Source organism: Ammospiza nelsoni, chromosome 18 (genome assembly GCF_027579445.1).
Source record: "Ammospiza nelsoni isolate bAmmNel1 chromosome 18, bAmmNel1.pri, whole genome shotgun sequence".
In the NCBI taxonomy this organism is placed as follows: Eukaryota; Metazoa; Chordata; class Aves; order Passeriformes; family Passerellidae; genus Ammospiza; species Ammospiza nelsoni.
This window is the reverse complement of record NC_080650.1, coordinates 10457235-10469621: the sequence shown is the minus strand read 5'-3', so window position 1 is coordinate 10469621 and position 12387 is coordinate 10457235. Positions and strand designations below refer to the sequence as shown.

General features: G+C 51.6%; 1 protein-coding gene across 2 annotated transcripts in view; it reads left to right on the top strand.

Annotated features, from left to right (window-relative positions):
• Positions 1-268: 268 nt before the first annotated feature.
• Positions 269-12387, top strand: part of MSI1 (musashi RNA binding protein 1) — a 30063-nt gene continuing 17944 nt past the window's right edge. For both annotated transcript variants that reach the window (XM_059485347.1, XM_059485346.1), the window contains exons 1-6: positions 269-434; positions 705-745; positions 866-947; positions 1061-1145; positions 5811-5852; positions 7510-7602. In XM_059485347.1, coding sequence (XP_059341330.1) covers positions 376-434; positions 705-745; positions 866-947; positions 1061-1145; positions 5811-5852; positions 7510-7602 — 402 coding nt within the window. In that variant the 5' untranslated portion in view covers positions 269-375. The remainder of the gene's footprint in view (positions 435-704; positions 746-865; positions 948-1060; positions 1146-5810; positions 5853-7509; positions 7603-12387) is intronic.

The window sequence follows — 12387 nt, the reverse complement described above, 5'->3', positions numbered from 1 at the left end:
CGTCGCCCTTTGTCCACCGCCCCGGGGCAGGTGCGGGCAGCGCGGCCGGGGACAAAGCGGCTGCGAGCTCCGGGGCTGCTCCTGCCGCCGCCGAGCCTGGAGCCGGGCGCTCTCTCCCAGCGCGGTGCGGGCGCGGCTCCCGGCACTCGGCCCCGGTGCCGCCGGCGGGTTTTATGCGCAGGGCGGCCGGCGGGCCGGCGGGGGTGGGAGGAGCCGGGCAGGTTGTGCCCGCCGGGCCCTCCTCCCTCGCTCCCTCCCCGCCCGGCGGAGAGGGGTCGGGGGAGGGGGCAGCATGGCCTGTCCGTCCGGCCCCTTTTCCAGCGCTCATCTGCCCCGGGAGTGCGGCGCCGCTCCTCGCAGGGAGAAGAGGTCCGAATGGAGACAGACGGCAGCCAGCCTGGCCTCGCCTCCCCGGACTCCCCGCACGACCCCTGGTACCTCCGCAGCGGCCGCCACCGGCCACCCCCACCGCCCCCCCCCCCCCCCGGTCCGGCCGCGGCCGCCCCCTCCCACGGCCCCGGCCGCCCGGCCCGGGCAGGCGCGGCGGCGGCGGAGGCAGCGGCGGCGGCGGTGCCGCTGCCAACATGGCCGATCCGCGCCCTCCCCTCCCCGCGCGGCCCCGCCGCCGCCGCTGCCGCCACCCCCGCGGGGTGCCGCGGCCCCCCGGCGCGGCCCCGCTCACGGCTCTCCCCTTCCTCCCGCAGCAAAATGTTCATCGGGGGACTGAGCTGGCAGACCACGCAAGGTGAGCGTCGCGGGGCCCCGCACCTGCCGCCGGGGCTGGGGGTGGCGGAGCTGGGGTTGAGCCCGGGGGGGGTGCGGCGAGGCCGGGACGGGACACCCACGGTGGGTGCTGTACTTGCAGAGGGCTTGCGGGAGTACTTCAGCCAGTTCGGCGAGGTGAAGGAGTGCCTGGTGATGCGGGACCCGCTGACAAAGAGATCCAGGTGAGAGGCCGGGCCCGCGCCTCCCTTTGCCCCCGCCGCGGCCCGACCGCCACTTTAACCAACTTTCTCTCTTCTCTCCGCATCCCCTCTTCTGCCCGGGCTGCGGGGCTCAGGGGCTTCGGGTTCGTCACGTTCATGGACCAGGCTGGCGTCGACAAGGTCCTGGCCCAATCCAGACATGAACTGGACTCCAAGACGGTGAGATGACTTCTCTCATCTCAGGGGTGCATTTACCGGCCGAACGGCTGTGCTCGGAGCAGCCGTCGATTGTAGTGTTTGATTTCCAGTTAGAGGTTGTAAACTATTGATTCCTGATACGGATCGATCGTTCCCTTCTCTGTCCCACTTGTCGGCGGGTAGCCTAGCTGCCGCCTGAGCACAGGGCTTACCGTGTGCCGATTCCTGGTGCGGGTCTGTGGATCCTGGTGATGGTTTTCTTCTCGCTCGTTGGTTGTGAGGCCCATCTCGAGGCCCATCCCGGCAGTGACTGTAGCTCTCTCGAAGCTGGGACACCTGAACACGTTTGGGATGAGGATTTGCCCGGGAAATAAGACGTGGCTGCGTTCCGAGAGAGGGAAGCCGCCCTTTCATCCTGTGTGCTGCTGAGCACTGATCCCTCCTCAGGGGTGCTGTTCCCCAGCACCCAGGCCCTGCTTCCCTGGCCATGGTGGCCTGTGCATCCCCCCTTCCCAGCAGAGCCCTCATTCTGTGCACCCCAGAGACTCTCTTGTGGTTTCTCCAGGTGAAGTTTTTGTAGTAGTCGTGGAGATTCAGGACTTTATTGTCTCCAAGTGTGGCCAGTGTCTGCCCGTGTGGGCTACCACCAGCTTCTTGGAGCGGCTGTGGCTCCAGCCCTCACTCTGCAAGTTTGGGTGATGAGGACCCCCAGGTGGGCCAGCAGAAAGATTTGGTGGCTCGCTGGATTAGTGGCGCTAGGTGGTGGGTCCTGCCTTATGAATCTGTGGTGCTCAGAAGATGTGCAGACTGTTTTGAGGGGTGGGGGTGAGATGTCTGAGTGGGAGGTCCCTTCTCTTTAGTTTCAGTGACTGGCCTTCCCCTGAATTCCTTTTCCTTATTGCTACCCTGGGGTGAAGGTGAGGGTGGGGATGGGGGAGTGGCGGGGTCTGCAAGGGGATGGCATGGTGAGAGGGCATGTTCTGGCTCCAGGCAAGGGCTGCTGAGGAGTACAACTGCAGAGTTTTATTTCTTGCACTGCGTGGCCCAGGCGTCCTAGTCTTTATCTTGGCAGAAGGAGAGGGCGGGAGAGCGAGACCCTCTTTCTTAGGGTTTACGGCACGAGTTGCAGCAAGATTTATGTCTGTTGCTGTTTAACTGCCTGGATCGCTCCCTTTGATGTGCACAGGTCCTTCCTCCCCACGGGAGCTCCTGGTTAAACCCACCCCAGCCTTCCTGGCTGAGGCTTGGTCCCCAGGACTCCTGGCCCTCGTCCTTCCAGGAGTGATGTGAATTTTGCTCTGGGGGGTGGGTTTACAGTAATGTCTTTTGAGGAGGGCCCAGGGTTTTCCTTTTCTCTTTTTTTTTTTTTTCTCACTAGCCTGTGTAAACACAGTCTCTGATCAGCTAGTCCTGTCATGAGTCTGTGGGCTGGCATAGACCCCTCTTGCAAAGACAAGTGATGGATGTTGGTTGTAGCACTAATCCTGGAAGTGTTTCAGGGCTGGGAGCGAGCTGAAACCCACGCTGTCCATTCTCCTCCCCAAGCCGCCGCTGGCGGGCTGTGCGGCCCCGGGTGCAGCCCAGGCGGGCAGGGAGGGACGGTGGGCGCTGCAGGAGAACAGAAGGGCCTCGTGGCCATTGAAATTCCCTGCTGCATCTGCTCCGCTCGCCCCGCCGGCACGCACAGAGAATGGGGACAGTTTCACCAGGGCCTTCTTTGTTAGGAACTTTGGTCCTCTTCCCCCTTCATTCTTATTTTTTGTTTGGTGCGGTTTTCAGATGGGTCAGATGTTTTGGGGTGTTTTGCCTTGTGAGAGGTTGATCTTACGGGAGCACATGGAACATCCATATGCCTTTTCCCTGCTTTTTTGCTGTGAGTCATGGGTTAAATGACACAAACTCATCTAAATCTTAATTTAGAGTTTTATGAAACTTTGCAGGAAAAGGCCTGGTGTCCTGTAAGGACAGCCTTCTCATGGGGCTTGGTGTCTCTTGGCAAACAACATTTGATAGACAGTGTCTGCTCAACTTGTTGCTTCATTGTCTTCTGATTCTTCCTACCCTAATGAAGGCAGTTGGCCCAATTCTTTGGTGCAGCCTTGTTCTTTTCAGACTCCTCTTTGTTTGTAAGCTAGATAGCAGACTACAGGGTTATTTTTGAAAATACTTGATATGAGAATTGGCTTTACAATCTCAAGGTAAAAGATTTGTGTGACTTTGTAAAGCTGCAGCTGGCCACTGCCTTGAGCTGCTTCTTTACGCGCTCTGGGAAGAGCACTTGGCAGTGCTGGGTCATCCCGTCGTTTCTTTGTTGCCGTTGTTGAGTTTTTGCTGGGTTTGTCTTTTGTGGTGGAGGGAGTGATCTGCAGCTCCCCTGCAGTGCAGACCAGCAGGGCAGAGGTAGTGACAGAGGTACAATGAAAGAACAAACCCAGACCTGATGTCTGGCAGGTCCTTCCCAGCCTTCCCTGTGCTTTGGGACACTGGTACCAGCTAGGCTAGCACAGCACTTACGAGATCTGAGCTATGAAATGGGGCTCTAGGTGGCCTGAAGAGCATTACTAAGGACCTGGCTGGCCTGTTGGTACACCTGCAACTTCAGTGGGATTCCTCATTACCAAAGTCTTGTGGGGTGAACTGGAAGCAGTTTGAGCTCAGGTGACTTCCATTCACTGCAGCCTGATCTAGGGTTTTGTTTTTTGGATACAATCCGAACAGTTCTGAATGCTCTTAGCAGATTTCTATCTGGGTTTGTAAAAAGGATCCATTACGTCAGTGGGTGACACTGAAACACAACTCCTCCAGGGCTATTTGTTTTAACACCAGAAATGAGGGAATAAGGTACCGGTGCCTTTGCTTTAATAAGGAAAGACTCCAGCAGCCAAGGAGCAGTCCAGTTTGAGTAACTTGAGTCCGGCACCGAACTCGCTCCCCTCTGCGTGTTCCCAGGGCTGCGCCTGCAATCAGTCACCCCAGCCTCCCTCTACCTGCAACAATAGCTGGTTGTGCAGAAGAATTTGTGAAATGACTGCCTGCTCTCTCCAGCCAGGAGGACACGTTATCTCTGCCCAGTTGATCACACTCAGGGTAATGAGAAAATGAGGCTGAGCTTAGCATTGCTGAGTATGAAAGCATCTTATTGGCAGGAGCTGAATGACACTGGCTGAGAAGTAAAAGACAGTAGATTATTGTTTTTGCTTATTATCTGCCATCAACCTCCTGGTCTCCTGCCGTCCCCTGTCCTCAGAATTCGCTGTGGGTGTCTGCACTAGCCAGGAAGCAGTGGGAAGGGGAGGGCCTGGATGGTTCCGATGCCCCAGGGAGGCACCGGAGGGTATGCTAATCTGCCGGCGCTTGGAGCTTGGGGAGAGAGGTTTATTTTTGAATTTATTTGTGCTCTTCAGTTTTGCCTGTGTTTACCTACGTGCTGAGTTTATTTATGTTGTAAGCTGTGAGTCAGGATGGAGGTGGGGAAGGCAGTCAGAGGAGCTGGTGGAAGGGCACAGGGGGGCCAAACTCCGGGGCTGTGAGACAAGTAAAAGGATGCGGGATGGGAGGGCAGCCGGGCTGGAAAGCTGAACAAAGCAATGAGAGGAGCTGGAGAAACACAGCTTCCTTTTGGGCTGTTGGAGCTGCTGGGCTGATGGGACAATGCTCCAGGCTGCCCTCCCAGCTGCAGCCTGTCCAAGTGTGGGGATGAGCCAAACCTGCCTTTACCACAGGTCTTTGTAAGCTGATTTGTAGGTCTGGATCATCCCCCGATGTGATGTAACTTTACAGGAGTTACTGTAAAAATAGGCTATAAAGAAAGAAGTGGTGGCTGAGGAGGAGAGAAGGCTTTGTGGGTGTTTGGCTTGCAGCTGCATTGGTGTTGTCCCAGCTTTGTGGTGGTGCTGCTGGTGGTGTGAGGCCGATGTGGGCAGGCGCTCATCCGTGCTGAGCCCGGCAGAACACGCGGCACCTGGATGGCGGCACGGGCCCGGCTGCTCCGTCCAGCAGCAGGTTTATAGGGAAGCTGAACAGGCACAATGGAGGCTCAGCCCGCCGAGGGAGAGAGGGAGGGAGGCATCACGGCTTTGTGTGCAGCACGGCCTGGGGAGAGGGGCAGCGCGATCCCTGCGGCCGCAGCCTCCGCAGCCGCCTGGCCTGGGCTCCTCGGGTTAATTTGTGCCATCCTGTCTGCTCTTTTATTGCTTCTTTTTGTCTGCCCTTCAGTCTGTGTTTGAAGGGATGAAATGTTTGGGGGTTTAGGCACTGCTTCTTTTCTGTCTTGTTACTACCCAGATGAACTCTGTAGTTGTAGGAAGAGTGAAGGGTGAGAGCAAAAAAGGCAAAAGAAATCACTTTTAATATGAGGCTGGTGATGCAAGGCACCCAGGGGCTGGCCAAGCGGGAGGGTGCAGCCCAGCCTGTTAATCCCAGCATGTGATGGGCTCTCAGTGCATCTCCCAGTGCTCAGCTGGAGATGGACTGCTGCATGCTGGGACTTGTAGTCTCCCTGGGTTACACCTCACCAAGAGGAAAAGATGTCTGCAGCCAGCTTCATTTTATGAACCTCAGGTAGATTCTTTGGGTTTTTAGCAGGGTGCCACATAGACAGAGACAACTGTACACATGGAGGAAACCGTGTGTCCGTAAATAGGCAGGAAAAATGTGTTCACCTGTTCTTCTCCACATCTCTTTCAGATTGACCCGAAGGTAGCGTTCCCTCGCCGAGCACAGCCCAAGGTAAGCACTGTGGGCAGCCCTTGTGCCACAAGGGGCACAATTTGTGGTGGTGAACCTTGTCCTTCTGTGCAAGGTGGCAATGCATGCAATGGAGCTGCTCGCTGGGGTTTGCTCAGGACTCACCTGGAGCACAGTGCTGGGAGTTTGTGTGGCACTGAAGGAACCAGGAGGCCCCTTGGTTGTACTTCAGGATGCACTAGATAGAGCTGGTGGATTAAATGCTGCCCAGGGTGACCTTAGTCCTTCTCAGGCTGCAGACAACGGTTGGAAGTTCCAGGCCCTTGGAGATATGGAACAGCTCCATGCTGTGATGTGACACAGGTGGCAGAGTGTTGTGTGTGTGCACCTGTGTATGATGAATAGGTGTGTGGCAGGGAAGGGGAGAAGGATTTCACTTTGTGAAATGCCCTTGTGTGCTTCGGCACTGGAAAAGGCAAAAGGAGTTTGGTGTTGGATCTTACCTACAAGAGGCTCTGGCATTGAAATGCACAGTGGCAGGATCTTTGTCTAGGTGTGCAGCTAGAAACTTTTAGCTGAGGAGCCAGCAGCATGCTGGAGACTGCCTTTAGACTTTGCGTTTCCTTTAACTTGGCTCTTGGATGTGAATTTTAAAGTTTAGAGTCTGTATTCCAAGTGCTGTTAGGGGTGAAAGAGCTGGGTAGAAGCTGTGTTGAGAAGCAGAGAGGAAAGAGGAGACTGGTGCTGGGAGGGAAGTAAGGGGTTCAGGCACTGAGAACAATTGGTGAGCAGGTATCCCAAGTAACTGGAGCCAGGAAGCACATGGTAGGAATTGGGTTAATTCCATTAAGCAGTTTGGTGACAGAAGGTGCTTTAGTGTTAGAACGGGCTGCTCTCCAAGGCAGGGAATTGCTGTGGATTAGCCCTATGCTCCTTGGGGTAATTAGGACCATGTGTTCCTCTGAGAGCAGGGGTGTAGCCAAGCAGCTAAGGGGAGGATGCAGCTGGAGAACTGGTTCAAAGGATGTCGGTGTGCCTCAGCCTGGCAGCCATGGCCCCTCTCAGGGTAGTTAGTTTTCTTCCTTGTCCCGGCTGTATCAGTGACAAGTGGCACAGGGATCTTGGCTTTACCTTCTTGCAGAGGCAAAAGAGATTTAACTGGGTGTTGACTGGGCTCTATTGAAGTGCCTGGAGAATGGGAGTGAACTGAGGGTTATTCCATTTCAGACTGGAAGGCTGTGCAATTTGTGGGGTGGGAGGGCAAAGCCTGGGGAACCTGCATGTGATGGCTTCCTGCCACCCTGGGAGCAGAGCAGGCGCCTCTGGGGCTGCCTGGAGAAGGCTGGCTGTGCAAAGTGGCAGGGCTGGGGAGGGGACAGTTGTGCCCCACACATTAGGGGTGGTATCACAGTGCCAAGGGAGTGGTGACAGGTTGGTGAGGGAAGAGGATGGTAATTGTCTGACGAGGAGGTGGTGGCTGGGTGCTGACACATGTGGTGGGCTCTGTGAAGACAAGAGCAAGAATTTGGTGTGGGACAGATCTGCCAGCTGTGTTTGGCCAGAGGGCTTCAAGAGTTGGAAGCCCTGCAGCAAAGGGAAAAGCACTTCCCAGCAGCAGAGGGGAGTTAGTGGCCTTTTGAGTCTCGTTCTCTGCTCGCTCTGGGTTTATTTGGTGAATTCCTGTCCTTCCCTTTTCCAGATGGTGACCCGAACGAAGAAGATATTTGTGGGTGGTCTGTCTGTGAACACTACTGTGGAGGATGTGAAACAATATTTTGAGCAGTTTGGGAAGGTAAGTCTCTTGAGTGATGTTGGATCAAAGCTGTTGCTTCTGGGGCAAAAGGAGTTTTCTGAACTTTTGTGGGGGCGGGATTAGAAGCTTGAGTCTTTTGCAAGGGTTAAGTAGATTAAAGGTCAGTTACAGATGCTGGCTGGCTGTAATGTCCTTGTAGGGGCTACAGCCAGTGACTCCTGCCCTGTGGTGATTTGAAACAGAGTTTATCCTTGTTCCCAGAGTTGCTAGGACCTCAGCTATGGGAAATTTTTCCCTATCCAGAAGCCTCTTTTGGCTCACAGATTTGCAGTTTGTTCAAATGCTGTAGACACTCCTAACAGAGTGGCTGCTTTATCAAACCTCTGATTTTGGCCTGTTTCTAACTCAAAACATTGTGATTTATTTTTCAATAATCCTTTATTAAAAATAAGTCTTTTGGTCCTGAAACTTCTGCTGAGTCTTGGGCAAGTGGTGGTGTAAGTTTGGTATAGTTGAAGACAGTTTTGCACCAAGGCTGTCCCTTGTGTTGGTCTGGCTCTTCTGTGTATGGTGGTGGCTCAGGGAAGGGTGGGCTACTGTGGCTGGAAGTCACTTGTGCCATGGTCCATGACAGCCTGGTGTGTGAATTGTGAGATCCATGACAGCCAGGTGTGTGAATTGTGAGACTGGACCAAATCTGAGCATTGAAGGGAGCTCAGCTGTGACCTTTCAGCTGAGGAGGTTGTCAGCATCTCCAGGAGTGCTATCAGCAGGATTAGACTGAAGGATCCCAAGATTTTTAATGGGATTAGGAACTGAAGGGGATCATCGTACCCAAGGAGTGTGGTCACCTCTGTGGGCAGGACATTGTCACTGTTTCACTGCTATTCAGTGGAGTTGTGCGTGGGTTTGCTCTTTGGGGCAGGAAATGTTGGATTCTGCAGCTCTTGGAACCTTCCTGCCCAGTCAGGAGGGAAGAGCATGGTTTGGTGGGTGGTGACCCAGCCAGAACGTTGCTGATGGAATCGTGGTCATGGAGGGAGGTACCATGGAAGCTGCAGTGTGGGGTGAAGGGTTGGTATTTTCTTTTGAAATTTCCTGCAAAAGGGTGATGTCATGTTAAGGCACGCTAATTAGTGAAAAGAAAGGGAGTTTTGTAACCAGATTTGCCATATTGCTGAAACTTTTGGGCAGAAAGTTTGAGACAAGGATCTGCTCAGAACCTTTGTTCAGCTTCTGAAGCCAAATTTACATGTGTGCAAAGTGGGACTCTGTTCACTTCTAAGAGAAAGTGGTCAGATATCCTTGTGTTTGCCAGTTGGTAGCTCTGTGTAGTTTCATTTTCTATAAGAAATAGGCAAACTCTGTTGTGTCCCCAAGAGCTGTTACATGGTATCCTCAAGGGTGCCACCACTAAAGGTGGTGATGTTCATGTGTCTGTGCAGTCTTAAGGCTGTTTGACTTGCAAGTTCTCCTGTGCTGATGGATGTGTTTGATAGGAAAACAAATTGTCTTTGGCATAATCCCCTTTTAACCTTGACTGTATCCCTGCTAATTCAAAGCAGCATGTCACAGGGCACTCAGTCTACAGGCAGTTACAGTTGCTCTAGTCTGAGCAGTCCTTTCCAGCTCTTTTGGGGTGCTGTTATGTTTCTCTTGTTTAATGGTTGTGTGCTGAGAGGTGTTCTGATGTCAGGCAAGGAGTGGTTGTGTGAGACTGTTTTCTGGAGTGGGCAGGAGGGAGAGTTCTGCTCAGCAATTCATTTCTGAAGAACCAGTGTCCTGGGCAACATCCAGAGCTTCAAGTCTGTGTGGGGCTGGAGCAGTTGTCCCCTTGGCTCTGGGGAGGTTCCATGGGGAGATGTTAGGGTTGGTCAGATTGACTTGCTGTTTTCAGGGCAATTTTCTGACTCATCTGTGCACTTCAGATGAGAGACTCTTCAGAGCTCTTGTGTAAAGCATCGTTCCTGGCCTGTAACCATCTTCCAGACTAAGCCTCAAATAATTCACCCATGGCCAAGAGAATTGTTTCCTGAGAGATTCTCTACAGTAGAGAGCTTGGATGGGCAGGATTGATGGGAAAGTGCATTTCAGAGGAAAGCCTTGTGGCCTTCACCTCTAGAGTTCTGGGCTCTGAATATGCTGTTGTGTGGTTTGTAGGGCTAAGCCCGTTGCCTTCAGTTTCAGCTATTACTCGTGGAAAACATGATTTTGATGCACAGTCTCTTTTGGTGGCTCTTTATGATGTGCTGTGTAATTTCAGAGGTCTCCTAGAATCCTGTCTTTATGGGTGTCCCAGACACCATGAGTGGTCTTCATCTCTTTGATTTATGGCATCTTTAAGTGGGAGGTGCTGAAGCTCCTGGTATCCTCATCTCAGAAAATGTTTTTTCATTGAGACTTTCCAAGTCATTTAGGCCCAGTATTGCTTCTGGAATTGTATCAGGACTGTGTGGAAAGGAACTGTTAAGGATGCTCTTTGAAAGCATTTCTTTAGAGGACTTAGCTTGTTAGTAAAGAGCTTTGTAACTGTTCCCTTCTCTTTGAAGTGGCCCCACAGTTACCTAGGACACGGCAGGACAAAAATTGCTCCTCTTTCCTCTGCCTGTCCAGGGAATGCATGGGAACACTTAGGATCTAGAGAGGAGCAAGCTGAGAGCACCAGCTCATCCTGTCTTGATTGCTCAAGGTGCCAGGTTCCCAGGGGGGATTTTTAGTCAATTGTTGAGAATCCAGTGGCAAGTTCAGTTTGGATGCTGGCTTTAGGGGGAGATCATGCTCTGCTTCTGAGGACAGGGGAGTCCAGGCTGCTGGATGGCTTTTGCATGAAGGTTTGTGTGTCACCCTCAGGCCACAAGCCTGAGTGTGTCTCAGATTTGCCACCTTTTAAGGTCTTTAAATTAGAATAGATGCTTTTGAAAAATGCATTTTAGTCCAGACAGAAAGCATGTACATGCTGAAGGAATTACAAGAGGAAGTGCTATGGCCTGCAGAACAGATGAGGTCAAATTAGATTATCATAATGTTCTCTCCAGTTCAAATTCGTGAACTGCAGCTCACAAGCCCATCCAAGGTGGTTGGTGTCAGTGCATCTCAGGTCAGAACCAGCACACCTCCTACGTCCATTAGCAGGAAAAAAATGGAACTTTAGTTGGGCTGCAAAGGAAATGGTTTTCTATTTCATTAGACAAAAGTCCCAGATGTGATTTTTCCATTTTGGCATTTTTGCTTATTCTCTTTGTTTTGTTTCCTTGCTGTGTCCAAAACCTTCTCTCACCTTTGTAAAATGGAAGTGGCAAAAAAAAGGTGAAAATGTGTGAAAAGGAAATCCGTGAGTATTACTTAGTGATAAAGCAAGAGAGAGAGAGACTGGCAGCCCAGTTCTTCATATCAAAATTCTTGGTTTTAACAGGCACAAAAGGTGAAGCTTCAAAGAGGGTCCCAAATACAGTGTGTCTGCTTCAAAGAGGAATCACTTTGGGGTTTTTTCCCTTGCAAAACACTGACTAAAATACATGGGCTGCTGTTTTTCTGAGAAAGAAAATACAAAGGTTTTGGTTTGTTTTTTTTTTTTTTTTTAGTACAGAGAGAGAGAGACTGAAAAGTGATCTCAAGCTGGCTGTAGTTTGTCAGGTGCAGCTGTGAGGCTTTGAGCAAAGCTGGATCTCAAGGAAACACCTCTCTGGTTCCAAAACTTGAATCTCTCTGAGCTCCAAGCTCAGGCCATGCATGTGCTTTCTAAAGGAGATTATTTTTTCAACTGTAGGACAGAAGTCCTGGAAAGACTTTCATTCACAGTATGTGTAGCCAAGTACTTTGGCTTAAGTTGGATGGTGTTGAAGATCTTTAGACAGCAAAAGGAATTATTTCAACAGCTGCTCTAGATTGAGGCTGCCACCCTCACTGAAACCTGCAAGAGAGAGAGGAGGAAGGTGTCTTGCAGCTACCACCTCAGGCACAGCTAGTCTTGTGTCTAGTTCAACATGTATGAGAATGCCAGAGGAGCTCAAGTTGCAGCTTCCTCCTTTGCTACTTCAACCTGTGGGAACATGTTGTTCTGTATTGTTTTTGGGGAGGAAAAGGAGTTGTCCATCAGAGTAATTTCTTTGGACTGTTGGGTATCTGATCTTGTAAGCAAGGTTATTTGTTTCAAATCAAAACTGAAAAAAACTCAGATCATCTTTCTAATGCAAGAGTTGGTCTGATGAAGTTTTGTGGTAGAGAAGGTCATATAAATTGCAAGATAGGAGGAGGCTTAGAACAAATAAAGTCATTTTATCGTGGTGCATATCTAAACTGTGAAATCTTTGCCGCAGGATGTTGTTACTAAAATTTATATAGGCTCCAAAATGATTGGGCAAATTCATGGAAGGTCTTTTAACAGACCCAGACACCTCTTTGAATTCAGGAAATCTCCAAATCACAAATAGCTTGGATGGGGATGTAGTGTTCTGGGCTCTGTGGTAATATCCTTGCCTTATCTTTATGTTCTTCCAAAGTTGTCTGTTGGTTGGTATCTTGGGAGGTTTTGGGCAAGGCAGAGCTCTGCTCTAACTTGATGCAGCTGGTCTTTTGTTTGTCATCAGGAGAGAAGCTGATCTTAACAGAAACTGGAAGTGCAGAGGTCCTGGAAGAAACGGGGGCCTGCACCTGAATCAGGTTTTTGAACTCATGGTTTTGTTGTGTGCTTTTACATTTGGTGAAGCAGCAGTGCAGGAAATACATTCCCAGTGACGTCTTTGCATGACTCACTAATCAGTTGCAGCACCAAGGGTGCTTGGAAAGTGCTTAAACCCAGTCTGCATCTCTCACTGGGCCTGAGGT